This window comes from Saccopteryx leptura, chromosome 5 (genome assembly GCF_036850995.1).
Source record: "Saccopteryx leptura isolate mSacLep1 chromosome 5, mSacLep1_pri_phased_curated, whole genome shotgun sequence".
Classification (NCBI taxonomy): domain Eukaryota; kingdom Metazoa; phylum Chordata; class Mammalia; order Chiroptera; family Emballonuridae; genus Saccopteryx; species Saccopteryx leptura.
Window position 1 is genome coordinate 70,904,966 of NC_089507.1, and position 24,288 is coordinate 70,929,253.

At 39.0% G+C, this 24,288-nt stretch overlaps 1 protein-coding gene across 5 annotated transcripts in view; it reads right to left on the reverse strand.

Annotated features, from left to right (window-relative positions):
• Positions 1–24,288, reverse strand: part of FAM13A (family with sequence similarity 13 member A) — a 291,193-nt gene that overhangs the window by 151,730 nt on the left and 115,175 nt on the right. For all 5 annotated transcript variants that reach the window (XM_066384500.1, XM_066384497.1, XM_066384499.1 and 2 more), the window contains one exon: positions 8,538–8,621. In XM_066384500.1, the coding sequence (XP_066240597.1) occupies positions 8,538–8,621 (84 nt within the window). The remainder of the gene's footprint in view (positions 1–8,537; positions 8,622–24,288) is intronic.

The following is a 24,288-nucleotide window of genomic DNA, read 5'->3' on the forward strand; positions in this document are numbered from 1 at the left end:
CCCAGAGCCCAGAAGAGGTGCCCACACAGCATTGGAAGTGAAAAGAGCCGGTTTCTGTCTGCAAGAAAGAGACGGAGCTCTCGGAGATGCAGGCTTTGTCTTAAAGGGTCCGCAAAGAAAATCTTGTTCACAGCCACTTACCCAGGGCTCTGGTGGAGGGAGAGCTGACAGGACCAGAGTTGCATAAGGAGAGTGTAAAGTTGGAGGCCCAGAGAAAGACACTGTGGGGGACAGCCACCAGAACCCCTGTGCTCAGTCATTCTTCAATATTGCAGTTGCCATCTTTCTTGGGTAGAGCAGTCCCCTCTGAGCACATCGGCCAGGGGAAAACAAGTGCTTTACCCTCAGGAGTCTCTCGTGCCCCATTCATGAAGATTGGGTTGTGCTGAGAAGCCAGGAAGCAGGGGGTACATTAGTGACTCAGTTTTCTGGTGTTAAGGCTGTAGCTTTCCCCCACACGCTCCTGAATCTAAGACTGCTAAATCTGACTCAGGAGACTCAGTAGAAACTGTCCAGTGTGCGGGCAGACCATATCTCTGGGTCTCAGAGGCCACACTCACCAGACTCCTGGGGCCACACCCTACTGAGGTCTGTGAAAAAAGTCTGGACAGTCTGACACCTAGGGTGAGGGGCAGAGTCATACACACTACCCTTCCTAATCCTTGAATTTCCACAGGCTTTAGACTCTACCAGAGGTTTTCTCAGTGGCCAAACCTAACAAGCAGCCAGCAGACAGAAGCTGCAGGAGGCGGGACTCAGGGAACCTTGGCCTTTATAGCAGCCTTTCCCCAGGCCCAGTGTGGGTAAAAGCCAGCCTAGGTATACAGCTTGGTATTTCCATGAGCACCTGGAACCAAAAGAGGCAGCCACAAACTCTGGATTACTTGTAGCTCCAAGAAGGTTGTTGTGGGCAGTCATGGGCAGTGTCTCCCATTGGTCTGTACCGGGTTCTTGCCCGGAAGGCCCAGGGTTGGCATATCCATGGGTCAGCTGTGGAGAATATTGGTTCAGGACCCAACAACCCTTGCTAGAGTTGTATCCTAAGGAAGGACTCCTCATACCTGGCCCAGCTTAGCCAAGTTCCACTATCTGTGATCAGCACTAGCACAGCATCTAATGTGCATTGGGTAGGGTGGGTGCTGGATATCCTGCCCTGCTGGGCTAGATTTCACAGGGGGAAAGGAGAGAGGCTTGGAGCATGGACATTTAAAGTGTGGGTCCCTGCAAGCCTATTGTTGGGTCTGGTTGAGAAGCTTAGCCACTTTCTTGGGGGCACAGTCAGCCCCAGGAGAGGACTTTCTCAGTATTCCTCCCTGAGTCCAGGGTCTCAATAGCTGTAAAAAATTTCTGCAGAGGAGACTGTTGATCCCACTTGATCTGAACCTGCTGCTTAACTTTTTGGGAAGAAATAAAATTTGAGTATCCAGCAGTGACTGAGAAATTAGGCATTGGAGTAGGGGCCACCTTCACTGTACTGTGCTCCTGACCAAAAGACCCCTGAAATAGGGGGTTCCACTAATGTATTCCAAATCTCAGCTGTCCTAACCCAACAAGCTTGCAACCTATAGAGGAATTGGTGGGGTGAGGCCAGTCTGAGCCCACACTACAGTCTTTCCACAGAGGCTCTGTGGAAAAGAGCAGTAGCTGCAGACAGGTAGCCCACAGTTGGTTACAAACAACAGCTGATGCCAACCCAAGAAAATCCAGAAGCAACACAACCTGTATTGGGTGTGTTGCACCAACCCTAGACTCAACAAGCTATACAAGCAGCACACACCCAAAGTAAGAGTCTAGCAGGCACCAGACATTGTGGAGAATAAATACACCCAACAGGATAGATATTGCACAGTGTGTAATACACATGATCAAGGCTGACTCTTAGAGCCAGCCATTCTGAAGGGATAACTGTATGCACAAATGGACCAACTGTATTCAATACTTACATACAACAGAAGGAAAAATACCACCCTTAAGAAGCATTCCTAGAGCAAGGAACTCAGGTGCCCTGGAGGTCAGGACCACCAAGCCCATCTTTCTCGTAAAGACACCACAACAAATTTCAAAGTCAGCCAGCGCTACCTAATACACAGAAAAAAAAATGGGCAGACAAAGCAATATGACCCAGATAAATCATCAAGAGAAATCCCCAGAAAAAGAACTAAATGAAATGGAAATAACAAAACTACCAGATATAGAGCTTAAAATAATGATTTTTAGAATGTTCAATGATCTTAGACCAAAAATGGATGGGCATAATGAGTACCTAAATAGACAGCAAGCATCAAAAGGACATTGAAATCATTAAAAAAAAACCCAGAAATGACAAATACAATATCAGAAATGAAGACTGCACTAAAAGCAATCAACAGCAGGCTGGATGAAGCAGAGGATCAAATCAGTGATTTAGAAAATAAGAGAAACGTAAGAACAAAGGTAGAGCAGCAAAACAAAAAGAGGCTCCAAAAGACTGAGGAAACTCTAAGAGACCTCTGTGACAACATGAAGAGAAACAACATCCACATCATAGGGGTTGCTGAAGGAGAAGAGAACAAACAAAAAATAGAGAATCCGTTTGAAGAAAACAAAGCTGAAAAGTTCCTTAAATTGATGAAGGAAAAAGTCACACAAGTTCAAGAAACACAGAGAGTTTCATTAAAGAAAAACTCAAGGAGGCCTACACCAAGACACATCATTAAAATGCCAAAGTTAAGAGACAAAAAAAGGATACTAAAAGCTGCAAGAGAAAAGCAGTTAATGAGTCCCCATAAAGATGACATCTGCCTTCTCAACAGAAACATCTGAAGCCAGAAGAGACTGGCAAGATATATTCAAAGTGATGCAAAATAAAAACCTACAACAAAGACTACTTTATCCAGCAAAGGTATCATTTGAAATTGAAGGAGAAATAAAAAGTTTCCCAGAAAAAAAAAAGACTCAAGGAATTTATTACAATCAAACTAGTACTGGAAGAAATGTTAAGGGGCCTGCTGTAAAAAGAGGAAAGGAAAAGAAATAGAGAAAAAGAGGATTGTAGAGTTAAAGAATAAAATGGCAATAAATAAGTACAAATCAATAATAACTTTAAATGTAAATGGATTAAATGCTCCAATCAAAAGACATAGGGTAGCCACATGGATAAAAAAACAGTACATGTGCTGTCTACAAGAGACCCAATTCAGAACAAAAGATACACATAGCTGAAAGTGAAGGGATGGAAAAAAATATTTCATGCAAATGGAAATTAAAAATAAAAAAAGCTGGGGTAGCGATACTTATATCTGACAAAATTGACTTTAAAACAAAGGCTATATAGTAAGAGATAAAGAAGGTCACTACATAACGAAAAAGGGAGCAATCCAACAGGAGGATATAACCATTGTAAATATCGATGTGCCAAATATGGGTGCACCTAAATATATAAAGCAGATTTTGATAGACATAAATGGCGAGATCGACAACAATACTATAATAGTAGGGGATTTCAATACCCCACTAACATCAAGGTAAACAAGATCCTCCAAACAGAAAATTAACAAAGAAACAGTGGCCTTAAATGACACACTACATCAACTGGATTTAATTGATATCTTCAGAACCTTTTACCCCAAAGCAGCAGAATATACATTCTTTTCAAGTGCTCATGGTACATTCTCTAGGATAGACCACAAGTTAGAACACAAAACACGTCTCATTAAATTTAAGAAGATTGAAATCATATCAAGCATCTTCTCTGATCACAATGGCATGAAACTAGAAATCAATTACAATAGAAAACTAAAAAACATTCAAACACTTGGAAGCTGAAGAGCGTGTTATTAAATAACAAATAGGTTAACAACGAGATCAAGGAAGAAAGCAAAAATTTTCTTAAAACAAATGAAAATGAATGTATGACAACCCAAAATCTATGGGACACAGCAAAAGCAGTCCTGAAAGGGAAGTTCATTAGAGGTATACCTTAAGAAGTAAGAAAAAGCTCAAATAAACAACTTAATCTGCATATAAAAGAACTAGAAAAAGAACAACAAATAAAGCCCAAAGGAAGTAGAAGGAAGGAAATAATAAAAGTCAAAGGGGAAATAAATGATATAGAGGCTAAAATAAAAATACAAAAGATCAATGAAACTAAGAGCTGGTTTTTTGAAAAGGTAAACAAGATGGACAAACCTTTAACCAGACTCATCAAAAAAAGAGAGAGGACTCAAATAAATAAAATTAGAAATAAACGTGGAGAAGTAACAACTGACACTGCAGAAATACAAAGGATTGTAAGAAAATACTATGAAGATCTACATGCCAAAAAATTGAACAACCTAGGTGAAATGGATAAATTCTAAAAACATACAGTCTTTCAAAACTCAATCTGGAAGAATCAGAAAACTAAACAGACCAATTACAACAAATGAAATTAAAAGTTATCAAAAAACTACCAGCAAATAAAAGTCCTGGACCAGATGGCTTCACAGGTGAATTTTACCAAACACTCAAAGAAGAACACCTATCCTTCTCAAGCTATTTCAAAAAATTCAAGAGGAAGGAAGACTTCCAAACTCCTTTTATAAGGCAAACATTTTCCTCATTCCAAAACCATGTAAAGATACTACCAAGATGGAAAACTTTAGACCAATATCCCTGATGAACTTAGATGCTAAAATTTTCAACAAAATATTAGCTAACCGAATTCAGCAATACATTAAAAAAATCATACATTATGATCAACTGGGATTTATTCAGGGGAGGCAAGGTTGGTACTATATTCACAAATCAATAAATGTGATTCATCACATAAACAAAAGGAAGGATAAAAATCACATGATTATATCAACAGATGCAGAAAAAAGCATTTGATAAAAATCCAGCACCCATTTATGGTCAAAACTCTTAGCAAAGTGGGAATACAGGGAACATACCTCAACATGATAAAGGCCATCTATGCAAACCAACAGTCAACATCATACTCAATGGGTGTAATAATTAATTAGAAAGAGTCCCAAGTATTTAAACTGTATAAATATATGATAATACATAAACATAATGATTATTAGAGATGAAATTTCATGAGAGTAATAAATCTCTTCAAGCAAGTTTTATGATAGGTTTTGAAAGTGTCTTTTATTTAGGAAGTGATTCATCAAGGATCTTCTTCAGCTAATTGTAGTTACACCAATATAAATGGAGCTAATAAATAAATATTACCTAAAATTTTTCCTCAAATTCTACATTTTTTCAGTGCATTTATTTGGTGAGTATATTTTTGACATTGAATTTCATTAATTAAAATGTAAAAGTTTCTACTATGTATTTGAATTAATTATATGTAAGTTTGCACATATTTTATTGAAATAGATTTTAAAAAGTTTGAATCTGAAAGGAAAGCTTATATTTAAAATAATTTTCCAGAAAACCTCAAGGTAGAATAAGTTTTATTCAGAAAGATATAATAAACTATGGACTCCTATCATAAAAAAGACACTAAGTCTCTGGCCAGTTGGCTGAGTAGATAGAGCATCAGTCAGGCATAGGGATGTCCTGGGTTCGGTTCCCGATCAGGGCACACATGAAAAGCGACCATCTGCTTCTTTACCCCTCCCTCTCCCCTTTCTCTCCCTTCTTCCCTCCCACAGCCAGTGGATTGATTGGATTGGTTCAAGCATCAGCCTGGGCTGCTGTGGATGGCTCTGTTGGTCCAAGCGCATCAACTTCAGGTGCTAAAAATAGCTTGGTAGATTCCAGCATGCATTAGCCCCAAATGGGGGTTGACAGGTGGATCCCGGTGGGGGGGGGCATGTGGGAGTCTGTCTATCTCCCCTCCTCTCACTTAAAATAACAAACAAACAAAAAGCAGATGAAAAAAATACTAAATTATACTGCTCACAAAAATTAGGGGATATTTCAAAATTAAAATGAAATGATAAAAAGCACTTGATCTTATTTTTATTAAACAAGAACATTGGAAAAGCAAACAAGTCAAAGAAAGTTGTTTGATTATGCAAATGAGATGCAGAATCAACTTTTATTTCATTGGTGAAAATGCAGTATACAATAGGCTCAAAGTACTGGAGTATCTGCATGTTTCCTGATCCCCTAATTTTTGTGAGCAGTGTATCAGTATTTCACTTGACCTGGTTTTACATATAAAGCCGCAAATATTCTTACAGTAACTGGTGATTAAAATCAGAGACTCAAATTCTTTTAAATTTTGCTTATAGTAAACTCAAAATACTTTGAACATTTGTCTTAGAACTAGGAAAAAAATAAATGGGACTCTATAGACATCATAGTGACCAGTTAGTAATATTATATATACCTAGCAAATAGAAGATCTACTCAAAAGAGAAGACTAAAGATTATAAAAGGGGCTCTAAACCAAATGCAGTCATTTTTTTTATGATCAAACAAATGATCAAATTCCCTGATACATTATGTATTAGAGCAGCGGTTCTCAACCTGTGGGTCGCGACCCCGGCAGGGGTCTAACAACCAAAACACAGGGGTCGCCTAAAGCCATCAGAAAATACATATTTATTATACAATACATTTTTAAATAAAATATGTATTTTCCGATGGCTTTATGGCTTTAGGCGACCCCTGTGTTTTGGTCGTTCGACCCCCGCTGGGGTCACGTCCCACAGGTTGAGAACCGCTGTATTAGAGGATGACATCAGAGAAATGGCGCCATAAGGAGCGATACCGATAAATCTCCCCCAAAATTCAACAAGATCTTCAACCAGAGACAGAAACATCTATCCTTGGAGCCTCCAGAAGTTCCACACTAAACACGAAGGTATGATCGAGTGAGAAATTGACTATATATATAATCAACCTCGAAGGAAATAAGGACGAAGAAACACCCTGCCTTCCTCATTAACCTAAATAAGGGCTGCTTTCACTGGTAACTGAGAGTCTGGGAACTAAGGCGGACATAGGGTGTGAATAGAACCAGACTGTGGCACAAACGTCCGAACCAGGCTGTGGCATGGACATCCAAGCTGAGGAAAAACTGTGCTTGTGGCAACCCCAGTCAACACAAGCTAACGCTCGCGCCAAATCCAGACAAAGAAAGGCACTTGGGACAGCCATCCGCCCTGATCTCCTGGTCAGCGCACGCAGATAGTGGGCGAGAGATTTCTCCTAGAGCCTCTGGAGATGGTGCCCGTGTTACCAGACAGAGGGGCAGAGTCAGAGGCCGAAACCAGAGTCTCTGGTCGCTGCTGCGCCCCAAAAAGCAGTGTGTGGGGAGTGAGTGGGTTCAAAATTCCCTATGCTCGTACTTCTCCGTGCAGGCGGGGCGCCTCACTCGGAGTGAGAGGCAGCTGGCCTGATATCCTGGTTGGCGAGTGCGGAGAGTTGGCGAGAGATTCCCCCGGGAGTGGGCGCCCGTGTTCCCAGGCAGAGGGGCAGAGTCAGGGGTCTTTGTGTGGGCCGAAGTCCCGCCTGATTATACTAGCAGCTCTGACTGATTGAGCCTTACCCAGAGCCCTGCACTGAGTGGGAATAGAGTGGGGAGTTGCCAGCTCTTTGAGCCTCTTACTCTCCAGGCAGAGATATACTGGCCTTAAACGAAACACTCTAGAGCACCTGGATATGATAGACATCTACAGGACATTTCATCCCAAAGTGACTGAGTATACATTTTTCTCCAGTGTACATGGATCATTCTCAAGAATTGACCATATGTTGGGCCACAAAAACAACATCAGCAAATTCAGAAAAATCAAAGTTGTACTAAGCATATTTTCTGATCATAAAGCCTTGAAACTAGAATTCAACTGCAAAAAAGAGGAAAAAAACCCCACAAAAATGTGGAAACTAAACAACATACTTCTAAAAAAATGAATGGGTCATTATGTGTTAAATAAGTTTTCCTTTCTACTGGCCAAAACAATTATGTGCATTTTGAATTTTTCTTAATAAGGAAAATAAAATTTTACACATTAGAACCCTTATTGTGTCATATGTATAGTCGTTCTTATTTTTTCTTGTTAAAAGTGACTGAAATACTTCCATTGAATGAAATACTTCCATGTGTTATATTTATAGTTTTGAAAAGATATTTCAAGTAATTACAATAAATTATTTAATAATTTTTTTGTTATTAATAAATTTAAGTAAATTTTGTTTAAACATATTTTATAATTACAAAAAAATCAATGAAGTTATTTCTATCTTGAAAAAGAAAAATTATAATTAGACATTTTATTTTACCCCTTGAAGGAACTTAGGACAGATTTAAGATTTACTGATAATGATTTTCTATACAGTAAGCTAGAAACAATACGAATTGAGCAGAAGTAATATAATTACTAAGAATACCACTTTCTAAGAATACCAGTTAAATAATTGGACTGTCCAGACAATTTTTGGATGACTATAACCTAGGATCAAATGAACTAAATAAAAAGTGCTTTTTATACCACCAGGTCCAAAAAGAGAGCGAAACGGCTGAGGGGATGAAAGCAACAGACTACAGAAACACAAGAGCTACAGAGCCTAGCTAAGTGCTTCGTGTGGAAGCCTAGTGGTCAGATACAACTTACCTTGGTTTTTGGAGATCGTTTTTGCCTGTCTCTTTCTAGGTCTTTTGTTAGAAGTATGGGTAAGGAGTTCTTACAACTGGCCTCCTATAAACGAAGCATAAAAGAAACATTAGAAACAAAAGAACATTGCCCTAGCCAGAAATTAAAATGCAGTAAAATGTCACTTTTTCAGGGAAACAAGAAGACATTCTGAATTCAGTTGTTCACATTGGAAGCTAACCATATTGTAGTGAGGAGACAAAATGTTTCTTTCCTTACTTGTCACATATAAAAGTGAAGTAAGGTAAGATGATGATAGGGTAGGTGTGGAACACACCAGTCATACATATTCAGAGATGTCCATTAAAAATTTCACTTTCAAGGTCCTGGCCATTTGGCTTGGCAGTAGAGAGCCATCCTAGTGTGTGGAAGTCCTGGGTTCGATTTCCGGTCAGGGCACCAGGAGAAGCGACCATCTGCTTCTCCACCCTTCCCCTTCCCCCCATCTCTTTCTCTCTCTCTCTTCCCATCTTACAGCCATGGCTTTGCAGCCATGGCTTGAATGGTTTGAGTAAGTTGGCCCAGGCACTGAGGATGGCTCCATGGCCTCGCCTCAGGTGCTAGAATAGCTCAGTTGCAGAGAAAGGGAGCAAGGCCCCAGATGGGCAGAGCATCTCCAGGTAGGGGGCTTGCCTGCTGGATCCCAGTAGGGGCACAGGTGGGAGTTTGTCTGCCTCCTAGCCTTTCACTTAATAAAAAAAAAAAGATCTTTTTTTTCACCTTCACTATCATGTCACTTATATACCCACAGATAGCTCACTTCTTCTTTGGAGAATTGGAGAGTAAATTCTCCAAGACATCAATCAGCAAACTTAGAGTTACCAACTTTTCCCATAATATACTGCTCACAAAAATTAGGGAATATTTCAAAATGAATACGAAGCAATAAAATATTCCCTAATTTTTGTGAGCAGTATTTCTCAAATTGGTTCTGTTTCAGTAAATTAATTTTTTTTTTTGTATTTTTCTGAAGTTGGAAATGGGGAGGCAGTCAGACAGACTCCCACATGCACCCGGCTGGGATCCACCCAGCATACCCACCAGGGGGCGATGCTCTGCCCATCTGGGGTGTTGCTCTGCTGCAACCAGAGCCATTCTAGCACCTGAGGCAGAGGTCATAGAGCCATCCTCAGCACCCGGGCCAACTTTGCTCCAATGGAGCCTTGGCTATGGGAGGGGAAGAGAGAGACAGAGAGGAAGGAAAGGGGGAGGGATGGAGAAGCAGATGGGCGCTTCTCCTGTGTGCCCTGGCCAGGAATCGAACCCGGGACTCCTGCATGCCAGGCCGACGCTCTACTACTGAGCCAACTGGCCAGGGCCTCAGTAAATAATTTATATTAAGCAAATTTCTTCAGATAATTCAGCAAATTATTATTGAATAGAGATAGTTTCACACCAATACCATAACTGAGAAAGAATATCTGAGTATTTGTTTTCAAAATTGTAATGCATCTAAGTCCCTGGTTTCACACCAAAATAGCACTTACAAAAATAATAGAAGAACTTACAAGGAGGCAACTTACATGGAATTAGATAGAGTTACTACTTATTTCTACATAATAACAAAACAACAAAATTTTGTTGTCTTAAAAAAATAATTGAGGACACAATTTGAATAGCTATTAACTTGGACAGATTTTCCATGGCTGATTCTATCTCTAAGTTGAGAGGACAAAAATACACGAGGAGGATTACATACAACAATAAAGCAAAAGAGAAAGTAGGTCATATTGCTTTCACTTGCTCCATAATCTTCACTTCTACATCTCACATCTTCCCCTATCAGACCTACAATTCAATCATCTAAATTATGGGTTTTTTCCTCAGTTTACTTTAGAGTTAATAAATTACAATATAAATATACTTTAAATTGTAGTCTCACTTGACCATTGGTGGTGCATCAACCTGGGACGCTGAGGTTCTAAATCTCAAGGTCGCCGGTTTGAGTGTGGGCTCATTGGCTTGAGTGCAGGCTTGCCAGTTTGAGCGCAGGGTCCCTGGCTTGAGCATGGGATCATAGACATGACCCCATAGTTGCTGGCTTGAGCCCAAAGGCTGCTGGCTTGAAGCCCAAGGTCACGGGGTTGAGCAGGAGTCACTGGCTCAGCCTGAGCCCTCTAGTCAAGGCATGTATGAGAAGCAATCAATGAACTACTAAAGTGATACAACTACGAGTTGACGCTTCTCATCTCTCTCCCTTCCTGTTTCTCTCAAATAAATATATAAATAAACAAACAAGCAAATAAATAAATAAATTGTAGTCTACATTCTTTATAATATTACTAAAATTTGCTAGAATTATATTTATTTATTTCTAAAGGGAACTGTATATTATTAGGATAAAATATTCCTAAAGAAAAATACTACTTACTAACAGATATCTACTGAATCATAGGATGTATCAGGCACTGTCCTAAAAACTTTGAATTGATAATGCCACCCCCCCCCCCATAGCCCTATGAGTTAGGTACTATTATCATCACTGCCATATGAAGTATAACATAATGAAAGCTTATAGAAGTAATTTGCCAAATACTACAAAAGGACTCAAAGGTGGTTCTGTAGAACTTAAAAGGCCTGAGCTCTTATCTTTATATATGATTTTTCATCCAATACACTTGACATGTTAAGTCAGTAGGTTATACAGCTATAGCATTTTAAAGTCAAAACAATCTTTAAAGATTAAAATTGGCCCTGGTCGGTTGGCTCAGTGGTACAGCGTCGGCCTGGCGTGCAGGAGTCCCAGGTTCGATTCCCGGCTGGGGCACACAGGAGAAGCGCCCATCTGCTTCTCCACCCCTCCCCCTCTCCTTCCTCTCTGTCTCTCTCTTCCCCTCCTGCAGCCAAGGCTCCATTGGAGCAAAGATGGCCCAGGAGCAGGGGATGGCTCCATGGCCTCTGCCTCAGGTGCTAAAGTGGCTCTGGTCGCAACAGAGCGATGTCCTGGATGGGCAGAGCATCGCCCTCTGGTGGGCGTGCCGGGTGGATCCCGGTCGGGCGCATGCGGGAGTCTGTCTGACTGCCTCCCTGTTTCCAGCTTCAGAAAAATACAAAAAAAAAAAAAAAAAAAAGGATTAAAATTTAGTCAACCTGCCACCGCCTTCCCAATTTTACAGATGAAGGACTTGGATCCTGAGGTGACCAAGGTAACTAATAGTGGTGGAGCTGAAACCCATGCCTGGACCACAGGGCTGTACACAGCACCTGTTCTCAGCTTTGGGCCAGGGAACAATATTCCCGTACTCCACGGGGATTCAAGAGCCTCTTCTAAGCTGAAGGGCGGCTGTGGTGCTGGCAGCACTCAGCTGCATGTGGCCTCACGTACAGCTCTATGCAAGGACCCAAGGGTACATTTCTGAGATCTCCAAATACGTGTGCATTCCAGTCCTACCCTTTCCCACCAGTCACAACACCTGTTAGTGAAAGCCACTTACTGGAAATAGTGAATAAACCTATTCCCACTTCTGACTCACTGTGAGAGTGATACACTATATCCAGCATGACATTTAGAAGATCAAAGTAATTAACTGTATAATCCATTGCGTAATTTGACTACACTTGAATAATAACACTTAATCCTCTACCCCCCCTTTTTAAACTACTGGTGTGTAAATATTAGAATCCAGTGAGTAAAAAAGGCCGACTCTTAAGGGAAATTAACCGGAATAGCTGACCTTTTTTTAATGTCTTTGTACTAAAAGAGATAGTCTTTCTTTAAAACTTTTATTTTCCCTCCTTGTCTTTCTGAATTAGTAAGTATAAGGATGATAGTCAGCTGTTCCCTATAATACTCTGAAAGCATTTTTTGTAAACTTTTATCTGGAAATGCCACCTACATGAATATGTTTATATTTTGTTTTATGATTTTAATTCAGACAGCAGAGACAAAGTAAAGTGCAGTAGTCAGAGGACTAAACTAGGAGTCAAGAGATATGGCTTCTTATCTGAGTTCTCTAACCAGTTGTGGGAGATTGGGTAAGCATTTTAACCTCTCGGACTTCTCCCCTCAGTTCTGAGATCTATAAAACAGAAGATGGGATTGATCAGATGAGCTCCAAGAATCCCATCTAGTCCTTGAGTTTCAAGATTTTGTGATTCTTATGAGAAGAAGCAACACTTATTGACAAAAAGGTAACTCACCACTTGTTCAGAGATACTTTACCAATGCCCACCAGAGTGCTGCTGAAATACTGGCATGCACCCATGTCATGGGCAGTGAGTGGGTCAGGGATCTAGAGCTATAGGGCACAGGAAACATTTCCTTTAGGGCCACTATTACTCAGATTTCTGGAGAAAAACAATTCAACTAGTAGCTTAAGAAGTAACTGGTAATAACTTAATGTATTCTTTTAAAAAATATATATGTATATATATATATTTAAGTGAAAAATATTTTAAGACAAAACTTTGTTAAGGTTGTACATTTAAAAAGCCACTTATACTTGTAGGTATATACAACAGAATTAAAAACATCATCCACACAAAACTTTTATATGCATGTTCATAGCAGCATTATTCATAATAACCAAAAAAGTGAAAACAACCCAAATGTCCATCAAATGATGAATAAATACATAAAATATGGTATAGCCCAGTGGTAGTCAACCTGGTCCCTACCGCCCACTAGTGGGAGTTCCAGCTTTCATGGTGGCCAGTAGCGGAGCAACCAAAGTATAAATAAAAAGATAGATTTAACTATAGTAAGTTATTTTATAAAGATATATTCTGCCAACTTAGCGAAAATCTGACATAAAGTACTTGGTAAGTAATTGTTATTATATGCTTTAACTTACTGTAACTCTGCTTTATAAATTTTATAAAGTAAAGTTACTTCCTTACTTTATAAATCACCATTACTGTAGAACCAGTGGGCGGTTAGAAAATTTTACTACTAACAGAGATACAAAAGTAGGCGGTTAGGTATAAAAAGGTTGACTACCCTTGGTATAGCCACACAATAAAATAATATTCAGCTATAAAGGGATAAAGTAGTAATACCTGCTAATCACATAATCTTAAAAGCATGATCTAAGTGAAAGAAACCAAACATGAAAGGACAATGTTGGTCAAATAGGTTTGTAAATATGATGTATATGTTCGCTCGCTTATAGTTTGCATTGGGGGTGGGGGACAGGTTGTAAGGTGGCAAAGTCCTTGTATTATAGCCTAAGGCTTAGTTTTAAGACTAAGCCTTTCCCACCCTTTTAATACTAAGATCTTTTCAACTTCCTTCTAATACTAAAATCTTCTCAAAACTAAGCTTTTCCCTACACCTTTGACTGTTGTATGATGGAGGGTAGTGCACTCTTATGAGGAATCCCATTATGCCTCAGATAAGTGGCTTTGTATCAGAGACTTCTTTATTTGTATACTGGCTTAAAGGCTTTAATTTTCTAAAGCAGAGATCCCCAAACTTTTTACACAGGGGGCCAGTTCATTGTCCCTCAGACCGTTGGAGGGCCGCCACATACATTACTCCTCTCACTGACCACTAATAAAAGAGGTGCCCCTTCTGGAAGTGCAGTGGGGGCCAGATAAATGGCCTTGGGGGCTGCATGTGGCTCACGGGCCGTAGTTTGGGATGCCTGTTAAAGTATAAAATAAAGCAGACTGGGGGCTCTCTCGCTTGGTTCCTGCTATCAGCATTGCAGAGGAGAGGCAGACAAGATTGCAGAGTGCTGAAGAAGAAGCCAGTTTGTGCAGAGTTTGTGCAAAGAGAAGGAGATGGGGAACAGAGGTGAATAAGGCTGGTGGGGCCTCTGATTCTAGGAAAACTCAGATGAGTCAGTGGCTTTGGGAGCCCTGAATGGAAAGGGAAGTGTTTTCCCACTGTGTGTATTTCTCGCCCACCAGGTGTGAGCTAGAATTAAAGGTAATGGCCCACACATTCTTGGCTCCATTATTTCACTACCATCTGTCCAAATCAAATGCGAACCTGCAAAAGCCAGGTGGCTATGATGGTGGCTGCAGCTACTGGCCATACAGACAATATTGTGTGACTGCACTTATATGAAATCTCCAGAATAGGCAAATGGAAACAGGAAGCAGATCAGTGGTTGCCAGGGCCTGGGAAGAGGGAGGAATGGGGAGTGACTACATCAGGCAGTGACGAATGGTTCCTGCCTGTATGAGGTTTCTTTCTGGGAATTAGGCAATGCTAATGGTTGCCCAACTTTGTGAATATATTAAGAACCAATAAACTATATACACTGAACTGTTGAATTCTATGGTATATGAATTATATCTAAATTTTTAAAAAGCTATTTAAAGCAAGTCCCTATACTACCAGGGCAAAGGAAAGAGAGTTGGTTTGTTTGAACTCTTTTCTTAGATTAGCAATTTTCAACCTTTTTCATCCTGTGGCACACATAAGCTAATTACTAAAATTCTGTGTCACACCAAAATATGTATGTATTCTTTGCTGATCTGACAAAAAAAAATAGGTATGGTTTTGATTCATTCACACTGGATGGCTATTGTTCTGTTGGCTTTGTCATTTTTTTTACTTGACAATACATGGGAAAAGAGTCAGTGCGCCTGACTAAATAGTCAGGGATAGCATGTTTTAAAAAAATTTCTGCAGCACACCAGTTGAAATTCACTGCCTTAGAGAACATTTTTGAAAAAGTCTGAAAGGGGGTTGTTTTGTGTTTGTAAGTATTAAACTATGAACATGAAAACTGACTTAAATATTAACCGAGCCCTATTATATGTGGTATTCCAATGCTGGTCACTGAAAAATGGAATAAGACATGAATACACTATATAGGGTATATTCAATATTTAAACATTTGTTCTACTTAAATGAGACCTTTGACTTAACTGAATGCTTGCTTACTCTAATGGCTTTTGTGCAACATCCAGTTGCTTAAACCAGCTGTGTTATTTTGGTATCATGAAAACACGATTTAAAAATAAAATAGGGGCCCTGGCCGGTTGGCTCAGCGGTAGAGCGTTGGCCTAGCGTGCGGAGGACCCGGGTTCGATTCCCAGCCAGGGCACACAGGAGAAGCGCCCATTTGCTTCTCCACCCCTCCACCGTGCTTTCCTCTCTGTCTCTCTCTTCCCCTCCTGCAGCCAAGGCTCCATTGGAGCAAAGATGGCCCGGGCGCTGGGGATGGCTCTGTGGCCGCTGCCTCAGGCGCTAGAGTGGCTCTGGTCGCAACATGGCTACGCCCAGGATGGGCAGAGCATCGCCCCCTGGTGGGCAGAGCGTCGCCCCCTGGTGGGCGTGCCGGGTGGATCCTGGTCGGGCGCATGCGGGAGTCTGTCTGACTGTCTCTCCGTTTCCAGCTTCAGAAAAAAAAAAAAAATAGGGAAGGAAAAAAAATACCTTGTTCATTATGGCATTGTTGGCCTTACTAATCAACCACTAATGACATTAATGAGTAGAAAAGCACCCCCTGTTCCCTCAGCCTAGCACACTACTCCCACAGTTACTCACAGGGTTGTTTCCTCATTCACCCAGGTCTCTGCTCAGTTTTACTAGAGAGGATTCCCTCCTGGGACAACTTACCTAAATTGCCACTGATCTCTCCTCCCACTTGATGCTCTCCATCTCCCTAACTTTATTTTTATTTCTTTAGAGCCATGTGCAACATCTGACTTCAATACTTACTGGTTTTAACTATTTATTGTTCATCTTACCCTACTCTGAGAAGACTCCTTCAGTCTTGCACACAAATATATCCATTCACAGGACCTAGAATGTTTGGCATACAGTAGGAGCTCAATTATTATAATGAATGAGTGAACCAAATGAATGAATAGAATTCCTTTTCAAACCTTTCACAATCCCCTCTGCATTCCTCCTGTTTTTATTTCTTTCCTTAATCAGCTTATACATATTTCACGATTCTTCATTCCATTGCTAATTCCCTTAATTTCCTTCCTCCAATCATTGCATTCAACTCACAAAAACCTAACCATAAATCCAGCTATATATGCCTTCTCTGTGCTGGAAATGGAGCAACTGAAAATGGCTGGCGGGAAAAAAAATTACAGAACTGGTTGAATGTTTCATGTTATATTTATCATCATAAATCTTGAATAAATCCCCTCTAATGCACAGCAATCCAGCTATACTTTAGTAACTTGACTTTCCACTCTCCAAGATGGTATTTTATGTCTTCTCTCTTCTTAAACCCCCTTTCCTTCCATTCTCATTTCATGTCATTGGAAAAACAGAAGCATTTGAGCAGAGGCCAGTCACTGTCCCACCATCAAAAATATAAACCTGGTTGCAACCACTTCATCCTCTCTGCCTTCCCTCCAGTTATAGTGAAAGGTAAGACTCTGATCCTATCAAATAGACATTGACTCCATGTTCATCCTGGATCTAATCTCCTCTTACCTGCTCAAGAACTTCACTCCTTCAATTATCCCATCCCACTCCCTCTGCACTAGATCATTCTCGTTAACCATAAGCCCATGCTGTAATTATATCTTTTTTGTTCATTTTTAAAACCTTCTTTAATCTCACTTCTCTCAGTAACTATGATCCTACTTTTTTGCTTTCCTGTATAACAAACTCCTTCAAAACATGTCTTCACTATCTCCATTTCTTTATCTTCAGTGCCCCCAAACCTGATTTTTGTCACTACTCCACAGAAAGTGCTGAAAACAGTCACAACTTATTCACCATCTAACTAGCATTCTCAGCAATTAACCCAAGTGACTCCTTGTTCTCGAACTACTCTATTAGCTGCCACAACACCACTGGTAGGAAAAAATAATTGCCTACTTCACTGACCAGTTCCACATAGTGTCCTTGGTTGCTACTTATCCTCTTTACAATAAAGTTATATATCTATTAATTATTTGGGAATGTTCTGTATCCTATACTGAATAGAAGTTCTACAAAGGCAAATAATTGGTTTCCTCTATTCACTATTAGAACAATAATGCCATAGAAAGTAACTAGGATAGTGGGAGCTCAATCAATTGTGCCAAATAAATGATTGAAATGAAGTTATAGTGACTCAAGGATTGATGTAGAGAAGTCTTTTCCTAAATGACATAATGATCTCCTTGTACTTTCATGGCTTTTAAATACAATCAATATGTTAATGGCTCTCAAATTTGTATCACTATCTTTGACATTTCTTCTGAGCTACATATATATAACCACCTACTTGTCAATTCCACTTTATTGGCTAATAAGTACCTCTGTTTAGTATATCCATGCCTGGGCTTTAGGTTTACCTGCAAAAAAAATTCTGTTAGCCCTTGAGTTTCTTCCCCAGATCAGCAGATGGCATCAAGTGGCTCAAGCCAATGTCTTAGTATACTTTAGTAACTATTTAGTATCTACCTGATTCCTCCGTTTCCCATACCTCCCACCATCAAACGCACCAGCAAGTCCAGTCAGCATTCTCCAGAATTAACTGGAATTCATTCACAACTCAGTAGTAACCAACACTGTTCACCTAAATTACTTCAATCATCCTGCCTTCGTTAAGCTTTGCACATGTCAAATAGATGATGTCACTTCTCTATCAACTGATGAGATAAAATCCCGATTTTTTAGCATAATTTACACAGCCATGCATAATCTAGCTCTTGCCTACTTCTCTAACCTAATGTCATACTAATAGTGCTCTGTATTGCATTTTTTTGTTTTTTTTTTCTTTTCTTTTATTATTAATTTTAATGTGGTGACATTGATAAATCAGGATACATATGTTCAGAGAAAACATCTCCAGATTATTTTGACATTTGATTATGTTGCATACCCCTCAGTCAAAGTTAAATTGTCTTCCGTCACCTTCTATCTGGTTTTCTTTGTGCCCCTCCCCTCCCCCTACCCCCTCCCTCTCCTTCCTTCCCCTCTCCTCTTACTATCACATTTTTGTCCATGTCTCTGAGTCTCATTTTTATGTCCCATCTATCTGATTTATTTCCACATAATGTTATCGAGGCCCATCAATGTTATTGTAAATGATCCGATGTCATCATTTTGTATGGCTGAGTAGTATTCCATAGTGTATATGTACCAAAGCTTTTAAATCCACTTGTCCACTGACGGACACTTGGGCTGCTTCCAGATCTCTGCTATTGTGAACAATGTTGCCACAAACATGGGGTGCATTTCTCCTTTGGGAACAGTGCTATGGTGTTCTTAGCGTATATTCCTAAAAGTGGGATAGCTGTGTCAAAAGGCAGTTCAATTTTTAATTTTTTGAGGAATCTCCAGCAGTGCAGGAGGGTTCCCTTTTCTCCACATCCTTGCCAGCACTTATTCTGTGTTGTTCTGTTGATGAGCGCCATTCTAACTGGTGTGAGGTGATATCTCATTGTGGTTTTAATTTGCATTTCTCTAATGATTAGTGATATTGAGCATTTTTTCATATGCTTATTGGCCATCTGTATGTCCTCTTTGGGAAGTGTCTATTCATTTCTTTTTTCCATTTTTTGATTGGATTGTTTGTCTTCCTGGTGTTGAGTTTTACAAGTTCTTTATAAATTTTGGTTATTAACCCCTTATCAGATATATTGTTGAATATGTTCTCCCATTGTGTAGTTTGTCTTTTTATTCTGTTCTTATTGTCTTTAGCTGTGCAAAAGCTTTTTAGTTTGATATAGTCCCATTTGTTTTTATTTTTAATAAAAATTTTTATTTTCATTTCATTTATTGTATTCTTTTGCTTTAGAATTTGTACGGTTTCTTTTTATGATTTCTGCCTCCGTGTTCATTTTGTTCCTGTATTGCTTTCCTGATTTTGTTGAACTGTCTTTCTGTGTTACTTGGTAGCTTGCTGGCTGAGCTTCTTTAAAACGATTATTTTGAATTATTTGTTAGGCAGTTTATAGATCTGCATTTCTTTGAGAGTCCATTACTACAATTGTGTTTCTTTAGTGATGCCACTTATTGCCTTGCTTTGGTGTTTGCACTCAGTTGTTAGGATCAGCAAAGACTATGGGGGTCTTCAGTGGTGAAGGGTGTGGGTGTCCACACTGGCAGTAGGGGCTGCTAGGGTCCTTTTGCTCTCCTTTATCTCCATAGGGGGAAGTCACAGCCAAAGGGATCCCTTTTGGTGACGGGCAGTGCCGGTCTACGGAATGGGGTGAGGCAGGTGCAATGCTTCCTACACTTATCTATGTGGCCTTCCTTGGCTTTTGTGCTCCATTGGGTTGCTGGAGCTTCTTAATATACTCTGGAGCTTTCGCAGAGCTATTTCCATATATTAATGGTTGTCAAATTACTTTTTGTGGGGGTACAAGGGTTGGGGTCTCCTAGCCTGCCATTTTGCTGATGTGCTCAGCTTTGCTTTATAGTCTGTGAACTCTCCCATTCCTTCCAACAAATTCCTTTACTTCTTTTCATTCTGACTTGTTAGTCTAATTTTAGCCATGGTTGCTTTTTGTTTTCAACCAAAGTACTTTAAGTTACATAAATATTTATTATAGTGTCAAAGTGTAGTCACTCAGTAGAAAACTGTGGAATTAAATCTTATAATAATGATGATGCTGATAATCAAAATAATAACACTAGATATCACTAGTATAGCACTTCCTACACACACAGCATTTTTCTAAGTGATTATTATATATTTATACATTTGTATAATCTTTCCAATAACCTTATAAAACCCTTATTTTTACTATGTAAATTTCTCATATATAAAACTGAGGTAAAGAAAGTATAAGTAGATTGTCCAAGGTCATACACCCAATAAGTGGAAGAGCTGGAATCTGAAACTAGGCAGTCTGTCTCCAGAGGCCTGCTCTTAACTGTACAAAATAATGCATTTCTTGAAGACTCCTTCCCAGTGGTAGAATTTAAATAATTTAACAACCAGTTCTCTGCCCTAATAACTGTTTTAAGTATAAAAAAACAATATACTGAAAGGTAGTTTATTATTTCATGCATTTAATACTTAAATAAGAGCAATAAAATAGGTATACAAAACTAGATTATGTTATGAGTTTTAAAATATTAATAACAATATTAAATAATATCTGACAAAAAACAATAAAACTTATTTAAGGTATTTCCATATTGCTTCTTGATTGGTGTCCTCACTTGCAGTTTATTTTCACCTACAGATGGAATGAACATTACTACGGGCACTTAAAATACACTGTTATATAGATGAACATTAAAAAAGAGTAAGGGGCCTGACTTGTGGTGGCGCAGTGGATAAAGCGTTGACCTGGAATGCTGAGGTTGCCGGTTCAAAACCCTGGGCTTGCCCGGTCAAGGCATATATGGGAGTTGAAGCTTCCTGCTCCTCCCCCCTTCTCTCTCTCTCTCTCTCTCTCTCTCCTCTAAAATGAATAAATAAAAAAAATAAAATAAAAAAATAAAAGAGTAAGGGATGTAAATTTGTGATTTCCACATTGGGCAGCTGCCCAGGTGCCCACCTTAGAGAGAACTCTGATTACAAGTGCCATTTTAACAAACGGTTCTCTGAACCCAACAAAAAATTGAATATTGGTTCTGCCAAACCAGTGCTGAATCCCACCACTGATTCTTCTTATTTAATAAGATCAGAAAATGTTGGAAGTAAGGTGACCCAAAAAGTCAACAAATTCAGGAAATCATTATAAAAAAGATTCATACAAATGATACAAAATTGTTTTCACAGTAAAATCCTCAAATGCTTATTTATTTCCTAGTCTTTTTATGTAGACCTTTGTTTGGGAATGGTCATAAGTTTGGAATTCCACACTTTCTTCTTTTTACAAACCACAATCATAATATATCATTTATGTGGAGTGAAAACATGAAGATTTCAACCTTTATTGAGTCTTTTCAATGTATTCAACATGGCTTTTGTAACAAATCATTTTTTCTTTATACTAGGGGTCTCAAACTCAACTCAGCAGCATGTGGGCCGCAGAGCAAGATCACAGCCTTTCGGCGGGCCGCACTAGGTCTACAAAAGGCAACTGTTACGCAACACTTTTCTCACTGCAGTTGAAAACAAAAAAAAAATCAGTACAACAAGCACAATCGTACATGCAGTTTACTCAGTGTCACAAAACGACCAGAAACTGTAGTTCGCATCACAACTGCTGTTAACTAAGCTAATATCTACCTAGGATGCTAGAGAAATGAAAAATACAAGTAGGCCCCTAGGCTTACTTAATTTTATCCAAAATATTTTGAACTTCGTGGATTAGTCTGCAGGCCGCACAAAATTGTTTGGCGGGCCGCATGCGGCCCGCGGGCCGTGAGTTTGAGACCCCTGCTGTATACTATACTATACTATACTATACTATACTATACTATACTATACTATACTATATTTTACTATACTATTCAATACTATAATGTTCCAAAGCCTTCTATGTCCTTTGTCTAGGCACCAGGAAGACTACATTTCCAACCTCCTTTACAGTTAGGTTGGGAGCCATCTGACTGAATCTACTCATTGGAATGGGAGCAGAAGTGTTACAAGCCACTTGTAGAGACTGTCATCAAAATAAACCATATTTATTCTCAACCCCTTTTTTTCCTGCTGAGGCAATCTTGGATGATGATTGGGGAAATACGGGCTAGAACTGCTCAACCCATTGGACTGTGAAGTAAGAGAGAAATAAGCTTTGTGTTAAGCCAGGGTAGTCAACCTTTTTATATCTACTGCCCACTTTTGTATCTCTGTTAGTAGTAAAATTTTCTAACCACCCATCGGTTCCACAGTAATGGTGATTTATAAAGTAGGGAAGTAACTTTATTTTATAAAATTTATAAAACAGAGTCAGCAAGTTAAAGCATACAATGATAATTACTTACCAAGTACTTTATGTCGGATTTTCGCTAAGTTTGGCAGAATATATTTTTATAAAACAACTTACTATATAGTTAAATCTATCTTTTTATTTATACTTTGATTGCTCCGCTACTGGCCACCATGAAAGTTGGAACTCCCACTAGTGGGCGGTAGGGACCAGGTTGACTACCACTGAGTTAAGCCATTAAGATTTTGGAGACTGTTATAGAAGCTTCTATTAATTAGACACCATTTTCTTAGAAATAGCTATAATGTTATATTCATGTTGTATTTGTTTAATTAACTTATATAAGTATTATTAAAAATGACATAGTTTTGGAAACAAATGCAATCAACTCTTGATTAGCATACAGTAAAACTGATAATGAACATGTATATAAGAGAACAGCCTATTAGCCACAAGCATTCAGAGTTGCATGGACAGAAGTCAATATGCTGTAAGTGTAAATATAGAGAACTGGTTAATCTGGCATTAATTAGGTGGAGTTCTTTTAAGCATTTTTATTGTATACTCTAGAAATATGAACCCTTACAAACACCCAGAACAGTTATCATGACTTCCCTGAAATAAGTTTGAATTATCTTTTATTTACACATTTATGGTGCAATTCAGTGGACATTTTAGAGTAAATATAAGGAACTAGAATAAATGCTTTGGAAGGTACAAGAATGTATGATCTACTCTACAACTTTTAGAGAAAGCCAAAGTTTCAGTAAATAAGAGATTTTGTTCAGATCCTTGAAGAACTTATAATGCAATACAAGAAAGAAAAAGCAATTCACCCAAGGCAAAATGTAAAGCATGTTCCAATAGGAGAAAGAAAGCATCCTAAGACAAAAGAGGATGGAGATTAAACTGTCCCTGAAAAATGAGAGAGGGCTTCATAGAGGGAGTAGAATTTGAGATGTCTTCGTTGAGCACTCACCCACTCAACTAGAAGCAGACCCTAACACAAGGACTGAAGGCAAGTCGTTCACTTGGGTGATCATCAGGATGGGCATCAGGGTAATAACAGAGGGAGAAGGTAGATAGTAAGGGGTGTTGTTATTAAGCTACTAGAACTATTACATGGTTCTGAAGCTTCCACTTGGAGTAAAGTTCTGGAAAATGGTATAAAACACATGCCCTCAGAATTATTTCAACCAAGGAATCAAAGAGCTGGGCATGTATAAGCCATATTCCTCAACTACTGGTTAAGAGCTGCCCCTTGAGGGAAATTCCTTTCTAGGTACCTCTGGTACACAGAAGTGTAACTTTTATTCCTAGGAGGTCAACTGAGAGAAATAGCAGAAATTCAGTTTTAAAGCAACTATCAATGATCTTTAAAAATTGTAAATTATTCATTTTTACTCAGTGCCTCTATTTGCCAAATATGTGCACTAATGACTTAAAGTAGGCAAGTCCTGGGGTGTCAGTTCCAAAGTATTGCCATCTCACTCTAAGCACTTTAAAGGTTATGTAGTAAAATGATTTTTTCATAACCAAAGCAATTTCATCCATCTTCTGTTAAATACTCCTTATGACAGGAAAGAAAGAATTTCACACCTGCCAGATATATCTAATCTATTCTAATGATGCTTCAGCAGACATGATCTTTCTAGTGTTTATCTGCAAACATTCTACAAAACAAAACATCTGTGGAAAAGAAATCAACAGCAATCTGAATTGTAAATATGTGGCTATGATCTAAAAACTGGAGCCATAAAAGTGCCCCAAGCTAAGCAATAGTCTTTAATACTATATACTTTTATTACTTAATGCTTTGTACTTACAGGTAATCTAATCATGTTTGCACCAATAGAAAGTGCCCATTTGGGTCATGCAAGCAAATGACATTCTGTCATGGTGTTTTATCTTTGTTTTTCTTAAACATTATTTAATATTTTTTAACCTTCAAACTCAGAAACAATCTAAAAGGTATGCCTCATTTTCCAAAGAAAGGTTTAGTATGATGAGTAAGTACATTTTAATA